The following is a 20,297-nucleotide window of genomic DNA, read 5'->3' on the forward strand; positions in this document are numbered from 1 at the left end:
CAATCAGCATACCCTGTGACTTTATTATATTATACTTGGTCATTTGCAGGTGAATGCTGTTGGCATGAAGCAGTACATTTACCCAGGTGGGTTTGTAAAATAAATCAGTGTAAAGTTCTTGTGACTGTGCTTATTTTAAAGATATGTGAAGGCTGCCAGCCTAGCTCGATAGAATTTTGTAGATAATTCTATGTCATTGTAAATATGAATATAATCCACCGGCTATCCTCTTAAATGTAAGAAAACTGTGTTAAATGTTGAACTTCAAAAATGTAACCACAGTGCACTCTGCTGGAAAAAAAGTTGATAAGTCAAGCATTGTATGACTGTTTGATCTCAAAGCTCGGAGATATAATGTCTGGACTGAGGAATTATTTCAATTGTTTTGAGACCAGAGTTAATAGCTACATTATATATATATATATATATATATATATATATATATATATATATATATATATATATATATATATAATGTCTTTTATTGGTGTAGTTTCCTGGACAGGTACAAGATCAAAGAAATGCTAAAACTCTGAGTTTCTGTTAGCTTGGGAACTAGAGAAGAATGATGTAATCTAAAATGAGTCAGCAGTGATGGATTATTTTAAGACTTTCTCAGAGAGAGAGAGAGAATCAGAACATTTTGCATTTGTCTTCAGAACTGACCACTCACTAGTACTCTGCCTTTGCTCTATATGTAAGTTTATTTAGAACTGTGAATGCTGTTAGAGTTAGATAGGAATTTAGTCAGATTTAGTCTAGCTGTTTTTTTTATATTTATGTCAGACTATTCAACAGTATTATTTTAAGCATTTTTCTGTGATTTCTGAACTCTTGAATAGCACTGTGTCGAATTGAGAAGATTTGTCTTGTGTTTTTATTATTTATTATTAAATATTTGTAAACCTTTCAACTGTGGCTGTTTTGTGTAAAGATAATTTAAGCTGTAGAGTACATTGCATGTATATAGTGATACTGTACAAAGCCACTCCAAATAAGCCTTGATGTTTGTCACACTTAGTAATTGGATAATAATATTGCACAGTAATAATTGGACACCCTTTGGTAAGGACCTTTTTAATGGCTAAGAGTAGTTGGTGACAGTGATTACTACCTTATAGCCTGGCAGAAGGGGGCATAGCTGGAGAACCTGTGCCAGCCTTCCCCAGGAGTGTCTTTGTGTTTGTATATAAACCAAATCTCAAAGTGTGTGTGTGTGTGTGTGTGTGTGTGTGTGTGTGTGTGTGTGTGTGTGTGTGTGTGTGTGTGTGTGTGTGTGTGTGTGTGTGTGTGTGTGTGTGTGTCTCAGCTACTTGGGCAGGGACATGAAGCACTGGTTGAACAGGGCACTGGAGGTTTTGGCTTGACTACTCAGCTGAGATCTGTACCCTTTAGCTGTGTTAGTGGGGAGTCTTATTGGGGATCTGGAGTGAAAGGGAGAAACCAGCCCCAGACTGACTGTGATCTCTGTGTGCTCTTAAGGGAAATTGTACTTTATTGTGTGTGTATTTGTTATCCTTCCCAGGTTCTCCTGGACACCCCTCACTGGTGCTAGTGGTGAGGATTGAGGATCCTTGATTACTGGGTCAGTGCATGGGCATCACATATTAATTGGTGGCAGTGGTGGGATATCTGCATCACATATTAATCGTTTGGCAATTGGCATATAGTGGTGTGGACAGTGAATTCCTGTAGCTTGTGTACAGTGAGCACTGAATGTGTTTTTGTACTCTAAATCAGCCATGCAGTGAATATTCAGAGTTAGATCACAATTGTTTTATTTCTTTAGATTACTGGGTAGTGTCCGACTGGGCAAGCAGCCCATTTTCAGTGGAGACCTGGGGAGAAAAGTTCCACTACTAAGATACATAGAAGTAAATTCTAAAATATTAATAAATTAAAAATAAGAGCAGGAGTAAGAATATAATAACATACAATAAATGAAATAACATAGTACAAATAATACATAAGACATACTGATACAGAGGAAATAAAGTATCAAAAAATTAGAACATTAGTCCATAAGTTCTTGAAACATGAGTCTAGAGCAGTAGACCATGGTTTCTTGGTTGATTGAGTATAAACATTGAAACTGACTGGGAGTATTGTTACAGCTACATATGATATACAATAGTATGAGGCATGCATTATAGAGTAGAAATTTGTCACTGAGTAAACTAAATCATTGTTTTAGTGACACTAGAAGATAATTGAGCAGTAAAACATGACAGAGCATGAGTAGAGAAGGTAGGAGAGCTAAGTTTATCCCGGTGAACAGCACGGGCAGAGTTTTATGGAGTTATGTCTAATATGAGAAGCAGGGACAAAGCCAGATGACAGAGAGGAAGTCTTTTAGTAATAGTTTGAAAAGCTGAAGGTGTGAGATAAATCTGATAGAGATAGTAATTGTATTCCATGTTCTAGCTACATTATGAAATAGAGACTGACCCCAGCAGCTCTTTGTGGTTTGTAGATTGTAGACAGTTGTTTATTATTTGACAGAAGGGGGCAATTTGGTAGATAGTATAGGAGTAGGGCTCTAATTGCTGGACAAGTAGATGGGCTATGGATGACTTTATGGGATAATGTGTGCTGAGTATAAGATGATTGACAGTTATAGGCTGTTTTTCTCTCTTATTTAACTAATGCTGTATTAGCTAGGCTAGGGACCATAGCTGCTCCCATTGCAATTCCACATTTTTATTTTTAAATGTTATCATTAAATTCAAAAAAAGTTGTTGCTCAGTATCAAATACAGAAAGTTAGAAACTAGAATAATCTCACCTGGGAGGGATAAGGTTTCCTTTATCATGGAATCTCTCACAGTCTCCATACAGTACAAATGGGGCAGCACAGTGTAGAGTACCTCTACATCAGTAGTCACCAAAACTAAATCACCAGTGACAGCAACTGATTCAAATTTCCTTGGAAAATCAAGATTGTCCAATAAAAAGGAGTTATCCTTGCTAGCCAGGGTTTACTATGATATTCCAGAAAAAATTGTTGCTGGCTCAGTGATGCTACTTCTTCCTTTTACCACTGGCCTGAAGATTCTTGTGAGTTTTGGGAATCCCAAAAAATCTAGGTAGCTTAGGATGGGCTACTGCTAGGAAATCATGAGTCTTCTGTTGATAAGCTCTTCATCATAACGCTGTTGTAGACTGTCATATATGTTCTTATATGCCATAGTACCAGACTCAGTGCTAACTTTATGATAAAAGTCAACGTTACTAAGCATCCCTTCAATCTTTTGAATATATTTGTCAGTGTCAGTAGCAAATATGCCTCCTTCCTTGTCAGTGCTTATGAACCAACGTGATTTATCTGAACTCATGTCTTTAATTTTGTCTTTGTTCATATTGTAAAACTTCTGAGGCAAGGTCTGCTGAGGGCTTTAATGACCTCTGCCTTATATTTACTCTAAAACGCACTCAGCGTTGGACTAAAGGCAGGGGAAAAAGTCACTTGTTTTTTTTCTCTATTGTACCCTCTTCTGGTTGTTATTGATGGTGTCTTTCACTTTATCATGAAAAAAATACTTGCAAATTCAGTTTCCACACATACAGTTTAGTGATGGTGTTTACCACCTTACTTTGGTGAATAAAAGTCATGCCTTTTTCCAGGACATTTCTTTCTACAATAGACAGGGGTTTAGATGAGTGGTTTCAGACCTTAGTTTGGGGTTTGGGAATCCTGTTGTTATGTAAAAGGTCATGAGCTCCTTTTGCTCACTCTTCCCTTGGGAGGAATGGCCCCTGTGAGGGTAAAGAGCTCCATGTTATCACTGCTGAGCTATCCTGCAATTGGCATGACTTTTATTTCTCATGACCAGAATAAGGTGTTACATACTGCAGAATATTGGGAACAGAAAATCAAAATAGGGGAAGGTACCTCCACAAAGAGCCCAGTCTTCTGTACAGTCCCCCAGGGTTCAGTGCCGGGACCTCTTCTGTTTTCCATCTACTTCTCTGAAGTAAAAGCCAATAGCAAAGGACTATAACTAAGTGTATAGATGACTGCAAACTAGCAGCTGTCACTGAATTACCAAATTATTTAGCCATCTTGCAGGAAGGTTTGTCCCAAATAAATAATTAATTACATTAACTAAATGGTGAAAAAATTGTGGACTGAAACTAAATGCCAAAAATGCATTATCATATTCTCTGAGAAGCTATATAGCCCAGGGGAACTATCACATTGACAATATGTCCCTAAGTGTTGACTCAGTTGTTCAGCATTTGGGAACTTATGTGTTCAGTGACCTGCTGTTTGACCAATATGTGTCCACTGTTTTAAGAAAGTCCTTTTATATTTGCACAGTTTATAAACCAAGGAACTCTTGTCTAGATCTAGGGATGTCATTGTCCCCTTCACTCAGTCCTCATTAGGCCAGTCATGGAGTATAATGCTCCCTTTGACATGTATCAGTCCAGACACATGTAACAGCTGGAATACCACAAAAGTTTACTAAAAGGATACAAGGCCATTCCTTCACAAACCCAACTAGCTTTTATGGCATTTTTTAAATTGCTGTCTGAATCCCTATAAAGTTAATGAAGTATTGTTCTAAAGTTCAACACTGCACTATTCAATGTTGCTTCTTTTTCATTAGCATCTCTTATTGACTTGAAAAGAACAGCACATTGTAAATATTGTTAGCAGTAAAATGTACAGAAATGTGCCTATCTGATCACATGTGGAATCATTACTTGATACAATTTAATTAATTAGTTTTTCACACTGTGATGCTAAAATCCGTTTTTTTTTAATTTATTTTTTTTTTTGAGAGAAGGATGCAGATGGTGATGAAGGTATGTGAATTTCATTGTAGAATGCAATAAAGTGGAATATAAGTTAAAACGCTAACATTTACAGATGAACAAAAACATACTTCAAGGAACTAGCAACTACTGGGTATGATATACAGTAAAATTAATTGCAATTTTGGGTTGGGTTGGGAGTTGGTATAATGTTTAGGGTGTTTGCCAGGCAAACACAAAATACAGGGTTTGGTTCTCACCTTTGAAGGGGAAGTTGACTAGGCTTAAAATGGCCCACAAAGCAGCTAGCATAATACTTAACTATGAACGTATGAACCTATGTAAGATGAATATGTTAAAGGTATGTTAAAGGCCTTTAGGAGGGCTTGAACAGTTGCAATTGTAGAACCAGTGCAGAATGTAGGCCTGTTGGATAAGGACCAGACAGATAAATGAGTCTATATGAAAACAACATCAGTTATCTGCAATCCAGTAATAAGCCTTCAATGTAGGTATGAAATATAAGTAGATGGAGAATGTTTTCTTAGTAACTTTATCCTATCACAGATACAGTGCTTTGAGTCAGAGTATTATGTACAGAAGTGAATGCAGTCCAGTTAAGCAGAGGTATTATTACATTAAAATAAGAAACTTACAGCAGCTTCTGATATGTTTGCTCCTGGTAAGCCTGGTTTGTGACATAAGGCAAGTACACTCTTCGAAACTCAGGGCAGTGGGATAACACAATGTCACAGACATCAAAGCGAAGAATGTCACTCTCAAGTCTGTCTTCTAAATCTTGGAGGAACCTGTGCACAAACAGTGAAGATTTAATAGAGGAAGTCAATAACTACAAAATGGGTAGTGACATTGAAACTGCCTGTATCACATTAAATACGAAACATGGTCTCTTCATTTATCTTCATTGTCTTTTTGGCTGTTTAGGAAGCATCTTCCTGTTTTTCAAGCATACCCTTGGGAAATGACAATATTTATTTAGTTTGTTTACCAATACAACAAGGGACAGTGTTTAATAAGGAAAGCTGCATTAAATGAAGTTAGTAACACAGGCAAATTTGCAACCCAATCAATAAGCAGCTAAGCCTTTGGATTTCTAATACTTCTACAGGCATGCATTACTGTGCTTACAGCCATCACAACTTATTACCTTGCTGAATACAAGACAGGAAGCAAGGTCATCTGCTGCTTATTGGAAATTACTGGGGGATTTTCTACCCATTAATAAAAAAGTGCAGCTTATATTTCAATTCAGCACCTCGTTGTAAAGATGCCAATTCCAATGCTCAGAGGCTACATAAAACCATGCAAACACATTAACTATGGTTGCTAATAATCACATGAAAATCAACTACTACAAACATATTAGCATATTTTTGCCACAGTTGGCATTTGTTAAATTTTCCATTTCATCTATACAATAGGCTCATTCTATTTCTTTTCTGAGTTACCACATGCATGACTAAGATCTGAAATGGTGTACACACCCCTTTCAGTTTGTTAGGTTAATGTACCTCAGCGTCGGTTTTGTAACATTACAAACACATGAACTGCATAGTTCCTTTAAAAATCTGTTTTTGAAATATCTTTACTAAACATGACCTTATTTAAAAGGTGACATAGGTGGACATGCAGCAATAGGAAAGAAAACATACAATGACATTTCCATTGTTGTTTTCAAGCAGTATACATATGTTTTATTCTTAACATTTTTATTCAGTGCATCATTACTTATAGTACTCAAATACTCCCTTCCCTTAAACACCAGATTCCATGTATTTCTGTCTATTTGCTTTGATCTTTTCTATAGCTCTGTTTTCCGGTTCATTTACAATAATCAGTACTTCAATTACAGTTGGTTAATATTTTGATTTCCACATTCCAGTAATTGTTTTTTGTCACCCAGTAGCATACAACATAACAAAGACTTACTATGTCTATGCAAATACTTCGAAGCAAAATTCTGAAACCTTCTTGACTTTGTTGCATACTTTGGCGACAGACACATGTCCTCCTATTGTTCCTGTATACATTGCCTTTCCAGCCTCTCTTCTCACTCCTTTCTAAAGTTGTCCGATTGATATTTATAGTTATCATGCAATATTTTATATATCCTACTAATTATCCAATTTGTAACAGCAGCTTCTGCTCTAGACTCCACTAAAGTCTCTAGCACAGCAAGTCTTGCACTTAGCACAGCCTCTAGCATGAAGTCCAAACTTCAGCTTAGCCTCATCCTAGTATATTACCTTTCCCTCTCTAGTTACTTGCTACTGATAACTTGGGTCTTTTGCCAATTTTCTCTAGTAAATTCCAACCCCCTTTCCTGTTTTGTTTTTTTTATATCCCTGCTTGCAGTCATCCCTATTAGTAAAATCTTCTTTTTCAATTCCCATGTTAGCTTAGTTCTTAGAATACTTTTTGCTACTTTATGAATATAATAATCTGCATGGTTGCTGTCATTCTCCTTAAGGACCTGCATCCAAAATTCTGTTGTCTTCTTATTTTTCAACCCCTCACCTACATTTCATCATCATCCCTTTCCACTTTCATTTTAACCTTCTGCTTCTGTTATGTACATGAGCCTTACTTGCACCACTCAGGCATAGTAGAAAAGCTAAATAAACTGGGAATAAATGCCTATCTCATCCGCAGGATTGCCAGCTGTCTCTGGCTCTAACATTGTCATCTAAGTTTCTGAAGTAAAAGTCAATATCAAAGGGATATCGCTGACTCAGTTTGCAGATAACTGTAAGCTAGGAGCAGTCATTGAATCCCCAAATGACTTAGCCATTCAGCAGGAAATTTTGTCCCAAATAAACAACTGCCACCAAAATCATGGACTGAAACTAGATGCCAAAAAAATGCATTATTGTATCCTTTGGGAAGGCAACTACCCCAGGAAACTACTACAATGACAATACACCCCTAAGAGTTGACCCATTTGTTTGGGATTTGGGAACTTATGTGGAGAGTGACCTAACCTTTGACCAGCATATGTCCATTATAAGAAATTCCTTCTATATTGCGCAGCTTATAATATAAACAAAGGGATTGTATCTAGGTCTAGGGATGTCATTTAGCCCCTTTACTCAGCCATCATTAGGCCAATCTCTAAATATAATACCCGTTTGGCATGTATCCATCCAGACACATACAACAACTAAAATGTCTACAGAGATACATGGTGTAAATACCATGTTCTACATGGATCAACTCAAAGCTCTGTCACTGTACACAGTATCCTACAGACTGTTAGAGGTGACATGGGTCTGGTATACAAGGCATCCTCTGACTCATTATTAATGTGCATCAGCAAGTCAAATGGCATCAACTATACTCAGTATAAGGATCTAAACCTCTTCTGCAACATCATCAGAATGATTTGGAAGGACAGGTATATTATACAGATGATGCTGCTGTTGTGGAACAGACTCCTTACCCACATAAAACAAAATTCTTTCCTGTCCATATTCAAGAGCAAGATGGGAAAAATAAAATTTACTCCAGGATTGCACCCTGTACTAGTAATAGGCAGATGCAGCTCCTAAATGCTTTACCCATGCATGGGACCCCTCAAATGATCTATGGTATAATCTCAGTGATTAACATTAGGGGTAATATATAGTTATCAACCATGGGATGGATAAGGCCAATATATAACCAAAAGGGATAGGTTATTTTGAGCACAGAAAGGGAAACTGGCTAGCATTAAAATTAAGCACAAGGGTCTTTAGCCTAGTACTTACCTATGAACCCTTGAACTGTGCTGCTCTAAAATATCCCTTCAAATCACATAATGATAAAACAACTTTATGTTCATTTCATTTTCAGTTTTAAAATGGTTATGCAACATTTACAGTGCACTGTTTGGGGACCTCATTTTGCAAATGAAATGCAATGCATTCCTTGTACAATAAGCGTGGCACCATGTGTGTGTGTGTGTGTGTGTGTGTGTGTGTGTGTGTGTGTATGTAGGTAACAAAAATGTTTGGATTAAAGTTTAAATTCAAAATATTGAACCTTGCTAATTATACAGAAATATTAAAAGTGTAGGGTTAATTTTACTTGGTCATTTTAACATATATGTCTTGACAGGGAACATAAATTACTTTGGACTGGATTCAATTTGAGTACCGGTGCCACATTCAACATGTGCATATAAACACTTCAGATGAAAATACTGAAACAACTGCATTTTTCTGTGACAGGTGACAGAAATGTGTAAGTTAACTTGGTATAGTATTTTTTTCTTAATTAAATTTATCACCTGTTAAACTACTTTGACCTCTTCTGTACCAAACATTACCTTTAACAAATAGTGCAGGGATATGATATAGTTGGTAGGTTAGGTTGATAAGGTTATGGTCAAATCCACAAACCCCCCCAACTCTTAAAAAAATCAAAAGATAAAATGGCTTTGGCTGGGCTGACTGCAGGAAGTTTATTGGTACATTGGCACTTCTGCAGCAGCCTCTCCATGCGCCCTTAACTCTTTGAGCAAAAAGTAAAAAAAAAAAAAAAGCACCCTTTGTACCAGCATTTTGGTAACCCTTAATCTCACCCACTAACACTTAATACACAGGGAGTCTGCCCCCTACACAAACACACACACACACACACACACACACACACACACACACACACACACACACACACACAATGCTTACATATATCTAAGTATATATACAGCAGCTATTTTGCCCCTTTTAACAAGTACTACTCTATTTGTAGTTTCCAGTAGAGTTCATGAAGGTTTATAAAGCCTTCTTGAAGGTTTCTTCCAGTACACCTGTGAGCATATATAACAGCTTTTCGGTTGTTGTGTAACAAACAATCAAGTCTGAATCTGATAAAGGGGTTTTAAGAACTTCCAGAAGACTATACATTGGGTAATCATACTAGTGAAATATTGACTGCCACGCTGTGTGTGTCATGAGCTCATCCACTGCATTTCTGTATTATAATATAAACTCTTTGGTATTCAATGAATTCTTTTGCTATGTGGCATCTAAAAATAAAGCACATGAAAATCAGGATTATTTTACTTTAATAATATTATTCACACTTTGATGAAGTCATACTTTTCTGCTGTAGTTATAAACTTGTATTGTCTGTTGTTATTTTATTTTTATTTTGATAACTGGGTAAGCGAGCTGGTCTGCCAACCCTTTTCAGTCATGACGTGAATATAATTGTACAAATAGGAAAAAAAATGAATACATACAGTACAGTGCTAATAGCCAATATCAAAAAGTTACAAAGCATACTGATGCAGATGTTATACAAACAGTGATAAATAAATACAAAGCATACTTCTGCATGTGTTATACAAACAGCAATAAAATAAATATATATGGCAAAGCCTAAGAGTTTACACATTATCACAGCAGAGGTTCATTAATGTGACTAGAGTTTTCTTATTTATAGTAGAGGCTTTACAATCTGGCTGTGTACAATGTGTGAATATATACCAAGATTAATAATGCATATATACATATACTTAACCAAAAATGCAAGCATTTATCCAGTGTCTTGGAAGCATACGCATTTACAGTTATTTTGTAAATGAAGTTTAACATCCTTCTTAAAGGATGCCAAAGATTTAGAGTTTTTATATCACTGGGTGGTTGGTTTCAAATCGCAGTACTAACCTGGAGACTGCTTTTTCATCCATTGCTAGTTTGAATCTATGTCTCACTAGTGTGAAGGTAAGTGTTTTCATTGGCTGCTTCTAAGGGGGTAGCTTTGTTCCTTTATTTAGAGTTTAATTTTAAGGGGAAGGGAATAACCAAATATTAAAACTTTAAAAATCAGAGTGCTTAATAGGTAGATGAATAGCCAATTTGCTTTGTTGTAGAGCTGGTTTTTGTATATCTACCAGGTGGGAAAATCTAAGTATTTTTTTTTTGTCTGTTACTTGGATTTTTTGAGTATTGTGTGAGGAGTGGATATAAGTGGCAGGATATATTCTAACACGGGTATTAGCCCAAAGTAATTATAAGTGGCAGGGTATATTATAACATGGTATTAGCTCAGAGTGGTTACAAGTAGCAGGGATATTCTAACCTGGGATTTAGCAGAGAGTGGTTACAAATGGCAGGGTATATCCTAACATGGGTATTATCACAGAGTAGTTATAAGTAGCATGGTATATGCTAACATGGGTATTAACACAGAGTGGTTATAAGTGGCAGGGAATATTATAACATGGGTATTAACACAGAGTGGTTATAAGTGGCAGGGAATATTCTAACATGGGTATTAACACAGAGTGGTTATAAGTGGCAGGGTATATCCTAACATGGGTATTAGCACAGACTGGTTATAAGTAGTAGGGTATATTCTAACATGGGTATTAGCAGAGACTGGTTACAAATGGCAGGGTATATCCTAACATGGGTATTAGCACAGACTGGTTATAAGTAGTAGGGTATATTCTAACATGGGTATTAGCAGAGACTGGTTACAAATGGCAGGGTATATCCTAACATGGGTATTAGCACAGAGTGGTTATAAGTAGCATGGTATATTCTAACATGGGTATTAACACAGAGTAGTTACAAGTAGCAGGGTATATTCTAACATGGGTATTAGCATAGAGTGGTTATAAGTAGCAGGGTATATTCTAACATGGGTAACAGCACATAGTGTTTATAGGTGTCAGGGTATATTCCAACATGGGTATTAGCACAGAGTGGTTACAAGTGGCATGGTATATTCTAACATGGGTATTAGTACAGAGTGCTTATAAGTGACAGGGTATATTCTAACATGGGTATTAGCACAGAGTGGTTACAAGTGGCATGGTATATTCTAACATGGGTATTAGTACAGAGTGCTTATAAGTGACAGGGTATATTAACATGGGTATTAGCACAGACTGGTTCATAGGTGTGTACTAGGCTAATGGCCCTTGGGCTTTTACAAGACTAGCCATAGGATTACCCTTGCATAGTGCCACCTGACCTTAGTTCCCAGTGCCTCTGTCAAGTAGAACCACTGGAGTTTTCCCCAGGGTGAATTATCTGTTTCCCTTCCACTCATCAAGATTTTTCTTGAAGAGGGTCAGCAAGGTGCTCTGTTTGACATGTATGGAAGTCTGTCCCATAGCATGGGCAGTCTCTGGGTTATGAACCTGTCCCTCCAGCATATTCTGTTAATTGTGGTAATGAGTTTGAGGCCCCTGGAGCGTGTGGTGTGGAGGGATTGGGATTTCTTCAGATGTAGCATTTCTAACAGAGCTGGGTCAGACATGGCTTTATAAGTCAAGCAGAGATCACTTCTAAGTAGGTGATATGAGACAGAATAGTTGGAGTTTTTTGAGTCTGTCCATATAGGACAAGTGTTTAAGGCCTAGGATCCTGTTTGTGAGGTACTTTTGTGGCCTCTCCAGTTGTTGCAGGTCTCTAGTGAGGTATATGCCAAATGCGGCATTATACTCAATGATTGGCCTAATGAGGGAAGAGTAGAGGGAGACAATGACCTCTTTCTTCCTGGATGCAAAACCCTCAGTAATGAGATGTGCCACATAGAAGGACATTCTGACCACAGTGGCAATGTGGTGATCAAAAGAGAGGCTGCTGTCAACCTGTGTTCCCAGATCTCTTATAACACCTTCTGTATTCAGTGGACTACTATCAATGTGATAATTCATGGGAACTGGGTTTTTCCCAAAGGGGATGATGACACATTTTTTGGCATTGAGCTTAAGGCCATGGTTCTGATACCAGTCCTTGGTCTCAGTGAAGCCATTCTGTAGGATGTCAACATCACTTGCGGAGTTAATAATAGCTCCCAACTTGCAATCGTCTGTGAACTTTGTCAGCCAGAGTCCCTTCGTGTTGGCCTGGACTTCAGAGAAGTAGATACCAAATAGGAGAGGACCCAGGACCAAACCCTGTGGGACTCCACTCATGACTAGTTGGTAGTCTGACTTGGCGTCAACTACTTTCACACTGTGAGTTCTATCTGTGAGCCAGTTTGCAACCCACTTAGTGACATAGGGGTTGATGCCAAGCTTAGTGTTTTTTCTATGATTCCTGAGTGGGGAATGGCAACAAAAGCCTTAACCAGATCAAGGTAGGCTGTATGAACTACCTTGCCTTCATCCACAGTTCTGGTGACTGACTCAAAGAAGTCAACCAAGTTGAGCAGGCATGATCTACCCTTCATAACACCAAACTATGTGGGATCCAGAGTTTGGAGATTCCCTATATCTTGTTCATTAGGTCCATGGTGATGCTTTCCATAGCTTTGCATATCAGACTCATCAGGCTATTGGGGCGATAGTTCCCAGGTCTGTAGCCACTCCTCCTTTGTGGAGAGGGATGACTGTAGCAGTGCGCCATTCGGTAGGAACAAAGCCTGAGGTGAGACTGTGATTGAACAGGGCACACTGATGAGGTGCCAGTTCTCTCTGTAGTTCACGTAGAGCACAATCAGGCATATTGTCATGTCCCACAGAAGCTGTATTCTTGGCCTTGGAAAGTGCTGTTTTAGCCTATGCAGCAGTAATACTGGGTGCCTGGCAATCTACTGGTATTGTGATTGGTCCTTTGGGGGGGTGAGAGGGGTAAAGTTTGCACTGAATCTGTTGGCCAGCATACTGGCAATATCTGTTGGCTTGGTATAGGATGTACCATTGTGCAGTAACTCAGAACAAATCTGAGTATTGCCGTAGAGATTCTTTGAATATCTATAGACGGCACTGTGGTTGTCTTTACCATCTGCTGCAATTCTGTTTTCATAGCTAACTTTCGAGGATTTGATGAGAGATCTCAACTTTTTGTTGAGGCTGATAAGGGAGTTTTTCCAATCTTGGGACTTCACCTTATTCCACATCAGTTTCCTCCTTCTGTTGTAGAGATTGTTTATGGCAGGGGACCACCAGATTGGCTTCCTTTTTTTTTTGGAGGAGAGCATTCATGCATTTGTGTACGTGTTCATATAGTGCATTGGTGTATGATTCTGCAGTCATGCAACTATTCTCCATTTGCATCGGTGCCGTGAAGTTAGCCATCTATGTTTTTAGGAGCCTAAAGTTAGCTTTGGAAAAGTTTTTCATGGTGGTTACCTTTGCGGGGGTGGGGGTGGGAGGGATGTGGATTTCCAAGGTGATTAGTTTGTGGTCAGATCTAACCAAGGAAGAGCTGACTATTGGTGTAGAGCAGTAGTTACCTATGTTAGTTATGACCAGGTCACGGATGTTGCTACCTGTAGTGGGGGTAAGAACGAGCTGGTCCAGGGCATTGGAATTAAAGAACTCCAGGAAATGTTGGGCAAGTGTATTGGTACATGAGTAGTTTACCCAGTTAATGGAGGGGTAGTTGAAGTTGCCTAGTAAGAGAGTGTTAGGTTGGACCCTAATATACTCCCGGGTGCTTAGGGAACATGGAGAGCGACTCTTGGGACATTGTTGGGTACCTATATCAGGCTATGACCTGAATCACTATCTTACCCAATATTAGCTGCACATGAAGTATCTCTGATGCGTTATGTTGGGCTACCAGTTTGGAGGTGTGCACATCCTTTACGGATATGGAAACATCACTGCTTTTGGAGCTTTGGTCCAAGTTCTGGGGCCGAAAGCTATGGAATGAGTTATAGCCAGGTAGTGCAGGGGTGCTTTCTGCTGCCTTGAACCAGGTCTCTGTTACAGCGCAAATGTTGATGTTCTCCATTTTAAGGAGTGCCTTGAGCGAGTGCATTTTGAGATTTAGACTTCAAGCATTGAGCAACATGACCTTCAGAGTGCATTTGGTAGTAGCTGTTATGGTGGTAATTTGGTCTTTGGAACACCGCCTAAAAAGGCACTATGAGGGTGGCAAGAGCCTTGGCCAGTATCCGGAATCCCAGGGGTGACAGATTCAGGCCATCTCTGGCAAAATATCGAGGTCTGTCAATCATGTCATCCCAGACAGACAGATACTGGATCCCCTTAGAATGACAACAGAAACTTAGCCAGTTGTTGAAATCAATCATTTTCTGCTTGTACTGTGGTATCATTCTGCTCAGAGATAGGGTCATACCTGCCTGGGCTACATAATCCGAGAACTCCTCCATGTCCCTTTTCATGTAGTCCAGTGAGGTACATCTCAGGTTATTCACACCCACATGTACAATGACAGAGTCATATTTGTACCTGTTGTTGAGGGACCTGAGTGCGTGTGTTATGTGGCAGATTCTGACCCGTGACAGGCAGCTGACTGTTACTTTTGATGTATTTAACCTATTGAGTGGGACATCAGTGTACCTTACTATCGAGTCACCTATGACTAGTGTGTTGGGCATGCTGCTTTGCCTTAGGGGCTTTGGTTGAGTGGCACACTGTTTAGGAGTGTTATGTGTCTCATGATTAGTGTTGTGTTGTGGTGGTCGAGTGTGTTTCTGCCTTGGAGGTCTCTGCTGCTTGGGTAGATTTTTATTGAGAGCCTCTGCGAAGGTGGGTGTGTGGTTTGTGCTTTTATGTGAAGGCAGTGCTGGTGTGTGTTCTGGAGGGCTATGTGCTCCATGTGGTGTGGTGCAAGTGTTGACCTTCTCTTGACCAGCTATTCCGGTCTTGGCTGGAGAGTGCGTGGCTTCCAATTTGGATATATAATTGCATCTCTCTCAAGTCTGAGTGTTGGAAGGTAAGAGGACAGAGTTGTCAGTGTACATGAGGCAGTTGCTACATTGCCTCAGGATGCCCAAGTTCACCAGATTAATAGGAGAAAGAACAGGGAACTGACCTTTAGACATGCCTGGAGGGGTGGGCATTAAGTACTGGATCTGATTCCTTGTAAAACGTTTTGTGGTGGTAGCACTTTTGGGTGCTACAATAATTGCTACAAGAAGTCTGGTAAAGTGCTAAACTAATAAGCTAGTAAACATGCAGGAGAGAACTAGTAGATCTAAGGGAAAAATTGAAGAGTAGAATCTGGCACTACTCAGAAGCTTACAAACAGTCCTGGATACAGCAAGTCTGTATCTGGACTAGTCCGGTTACAGGAAAGGTGGGAAACAAGCACAAATGCATGCTTTTAAACCAGAAAGTTGAGAGAGATGTAAAAACTGTCCAAATTGCCAATAAACTACAATTTCTTGGCCAGGAACGATTCCTCTTGTGGTAGATAGGCTACCTATTGCTTACCAATCCCACTGATAAGCTAGAAGGCTGCCCTCCAACACAGAAAGGGTTGGGTGGCTCAGAAGCTTACGAACAGTCTTGGGCACAGTATCTGGACTAGACTAGTTATAGGAAAGGGGGAAAGAAGCACAAACACAGGCTTTTAAGCCAGAAAGTTGAAAGAGATGGAAGAAACTGCCCAAAAGGCCAATAAACCACAATATCTGGGCCAGAAACTACTCCTCTTGTGGAAGATCGGCTACCTAGTGCTTACCACTCCCACTGATAAGCTAGAAGGCTTCCCTCCAACACAGAAAGGCTTAGGGAGTTCAGACACTTACAAGCAGTCCTGGGTACAGCAAATCTGCATCTGGACTAGACTAGTTACAGCAAAGGAAATAAGTGCAAATGTGGGCTTTTAAATTAGAAAGTTGAGAGAGATGGAAAAACTGTGTAAACTGCCAATAAATATAATTTCTGGGCCAGAAACCACTCCTTATGTGGTAGATATGTTACCTAGTGCTTACCACTCCCACTGATAAGCTAGCAGGCTTCCCTCCAACACTGAAAGGCTTGAGGGGCTCAGGAGCTTATAAACAGTCCTGGATACAGCAAATCTGTATCTGGACTAGACTAGTTACAGGAAAGGGGGAACCAATTGCAAATGGGGGCTTTTACATTAGAAAGTTGAGAGAGATTGAAAAACTGACCTAACGGCCAATTTCTGGGTCAGAAACCACTCCTTATGTGGTAGATAGGTTACCTAGGGCTTACCACTCCCACTGATAACAGATAGGCTTGGGGGCTCAGGAGCTTACAAACAGTCCTGGATACAATTAATTTTTTTTTTGTTTTGTTTTAGTAAAGTGGAAAAGGAGAAAACTGGAACAGAAGATAATTCAAGGTTAAGAATCTAAGTGGGTTGGCCTTAACAAATGTTCTCACTCTATTAGGTAGAAAGAACTAATGACACTAGACTGGGAGGAGTGTCCCAGATCAAATATACAGTATGGGCAGGCAAGTGCAAAGCCGCCAAGTATAAGAACAAGACAACAACAGGGAGGGGGTGTGGGAAACAATTACAGCTACTAGCTGAAGCCACTAAATGAAAGTTTTGCTCTTTGAATCTTAAGGAATTTCTGCGTAGTCCTAGTAATAACTCACCATCCACAGCTTGGTAAATTCAAGTGCAGCACTTTGCAGACACAGGGTTTATATACCAGCAAGGATGGAATAATCAAGAAGGTAGAATTACTACTCATTCCTTCTAGCCCCTGCTGTTACCCAATCACTCGTGCTACAGAAGTTCAGGAAACCCTTTTACTCTATCTAATAATGAAGACAATACACTATCAGAAGAAAATGGCTGCCAGAAACACATGAAACTCAACAAACAAAACTACTAAGCCTGGACAACAGCAGGCCTCTAACAAGATTATGCTACCTGAGAAGAAAATAGAAACCTTACGCTAAATCCACAGAAGGAGCACTCACAAAAAGAAAATACAAGTCTCAGTATAAAAAAGCAGATTACAGCTTAGTAATTCAATAAAAATGCAATTGTAGTAATGCACACTATTACAGCTACTAGCTATAGCCACTAAATGAACGTTTTAAACAGGTAAAGGAGCAAGGAGACTCTAGAGAATGCTTTTAACTGCAAACAAATCAGTTATATGATACCTGACTAGAAGGTGAAAACCTCAAATAAAATGCAGAAAAAAGCATGGATAGAGCACTCACAAACAGAAAATGCAACTCTCAGTATGAAAAAGCAGTTTACAGTTAAGTAATTCAGTAAACATGCAACTAGAGTAATGAAACAGTATCTAGAAAAGAAAAATGGTTACAAGTAGCAGGGTACATTCTAACATGAGTATTAGCACAGAGTGGTTACAAGAGGCAAGATGTATTCTAACATGGGTATAAGCACAGAGTGGTTATAAGTAGCAGGGAATATTCTAACATGTATTGGTACAGAGTGGTTATAAGTAGCAGGGTATATTCTAACATGGGTATTAGCAGACAATGATTACACGTAGCAGGGTATATTTTAACATAGATAATAGTACAGAGTGGTTATAAGTGGCAGGGTATATTCTAACATGAATATTGGCACGGAGTGGTTAGAAGTGGCAGGGTATATTCTAAAATGGGTATTAGCCCAGACTGGTTACAAGTGGCAGTAAATATTCTAACATGGGTATTAGCACAGAGTGGTTATAAATGGCAGGGTATTTTCTAACATGGGTATTAGCATAGAGTGGTTATAAGTAGCAGGGTATATTCTAACATGGGTATTAGCACAGAGTGGTTACACGTAGCAGGGTATATTCTAACATGGGTATTAGCACAGTGTGGTTACAAGTGGCAGGGTATATTCTAACATGGGTATTATCACAGAGTGGCTACAAGTGGGAGGTGTATTCTAACCTGGGTATTAGCAGTGAGTGGTTATAAGCAGCAGGGTATATTCTAACTTGGGTATTAACACAGAGTGGTTATAAGTGGCAAGTAATATTTTAACAAGGGTATTACCAGAGAGTGGTTATATGTAGCAGGGTATGTTTTAACATGGGTATTAATGCAGAGTGGTTGTAAGTGGAAAGCTATATTCTAACATGGGTATTAACAAAGAGTGGTTATAAGTGGCAGGGAGTATTCTAACCTAGGTATTAGCACAAAGTGATTACAAGTAACAGGGTATATTCTTCCTTGGGTATTAGCACAGAGTGATTACAGGTGGCAGGGCATATTCTAACATGGGTATTATCACAGAGTGGCTACAAGTGGCAGGGTGTATTCTAACCTGGGTATTAGCAGTGAGTGGTTATAAGTGGCAGGGTATATTCTAACACGGGTATTAGAACAGAGTGGTTATAAGTGGCAGGGTATGTTCTACATGGGTATTACTACAGAGTGGTTATAAGTAGGAGGGTATAATCTAACATGGGTATTAGCACAGAGTGTTTACAAGTAGCTGGGTATACCCTAACATGCATATTAGTATAGAGTGGTTATAAGTGGCAGGGTATATTTTAACATGGGTATTAGCACAGAGTGGTTCGAAGTTTCAGGGTATATTCTAACATGGGTATTAGCACAAAGTGGTTAAACATAGCAGGGTATATTCTGACATGGATATTAGTACAGAATGGTTATAAGTGGCAGGGTATATTCTAATATGGGTATTAGCACAGAGTGGTTTGAAGTGGCAGGGTATATTCTAACATGGGTATTAGCACAGAGTGGTTATAAGTGGCAGGGTATATTCTAATATGGGTATTAGCACAGAGTGGTTTGAAGTGGCAGGGTATATTCTAACATGGGTATTACCACAGTGTGGTCATAGCTGGCAGGATATATTCTAATATGGGTATTAGCACAAGGTGGTTACAAGTGGCAGGGTATTTTCTAACATGGGTATTATCACAGAGTGGCTATAAGTGGCAGGTGTATTCTAACCTGGGTATTAGCAATGAGTGGTTATAAGCAGCAGGGTATATTCTAACTTGGGTATTATCACAGAGTGGCTACAAGTGGCAGGGTGTATTCTAACCTGGGTATTAACAGTGAGTGGTTATAAGTGGCAGGGTATATTCTAACACGGATATCAGAACAAGAGTGGTTACAAGTGGGAGGGTATGTTCTAAAATGAATATTTGCACAGAGTGGTTATAAGTGGGAGGGTATATTCTAACATGGGTAGTAGCACAGAGTGTTTACAAGTAGCTGGGTATATTCTAACATGGGTATTAGCACAAAGTGGTTAAAAGTAGCAGGGCATATTCAAACATGGGTTTTGGTTACAAGTGGCAGGGTATATTCTAACATGGGTATTAGCACAAAGTGGTTACAAGGAGAAGGGTATATTCTAACATGGGTATTAGCACAGAGTGATTACAAGCAGCAGGGTATACACTAACATGAGTATTGGCACAGAGTAATTACAAGTGGCAGGGTATATACTAACATGGGTATTAGCACACAGTGGTTAGAAGTAGCAGGGTATATACTAACATGGGTATTAGCATATAGTGGTTATAAGTGTCAGGGTATATTCTACCATGGGTATTAGCACAGAGTGGTTACACGTAGCAGGGTATATTTTAACAGGGGAATTAGTAAAGAGTGTTTTTAAGTGGCCGGGCATATTCTAACATGGGTATTAGCTCAGAGTGGTTATAAGTGTCAGGGTATATTCTGACATGGGTATTATCACAGGGTGGTTATAAGTGGCAGGGGATATTCTAACATGGGTATTAGCACAGAGTGGTTATAAGTAGAGGGTATATTCTAACATGGGTATTAGCACAGAGTGGTTATAAGTGGCAGGCTATATTCTAACATTGCTATTAGCACAGAGGGGTTATAGTGGCAGGGTATATTCTAACAGGGGTATTAGCTCAGAG

General features: G+C 39.1%; 1 protein-coding gene across 1 annotated transcript in view; it reads right to left on the reverse strand.

The window, feature by feature from the left end:
• The window catches only part of LOC122793639 (rho guanine nucleotide exchange factor 19-like), a 1,093,308-nt gene that overhangs the window by 315,663 nt on the left and 757,348 nt on the right, over positions 1 to 20,297 (reverse strand). Inside the window, exon 8 of the mRNA XM_044061848.1 lies at positions 5,417 to 5,569. Coding sequence (XP_043917783.1) covers positions 5,417 to 5,569 — 153 coding nt within the window. The remainder of the gene's footprint in view (positions 1 to 5,416; positions 5,570 to 20,297) is intronic.

This window comes from Protopterus annectens, chromosome 2.part0 (genome assembly GCF_019279795.1).
Source record: "Protopterus annectens isolate FY-2018-M chromosome 2.part0, PAN1.0, whole genome shotgun sequence".
Classification (NCBI taxonomy): Eukaryota; Metazoa; Chordata; order Ceratodontiformes; family Protopteridae; genus Protopterus; species Protopterus annectens.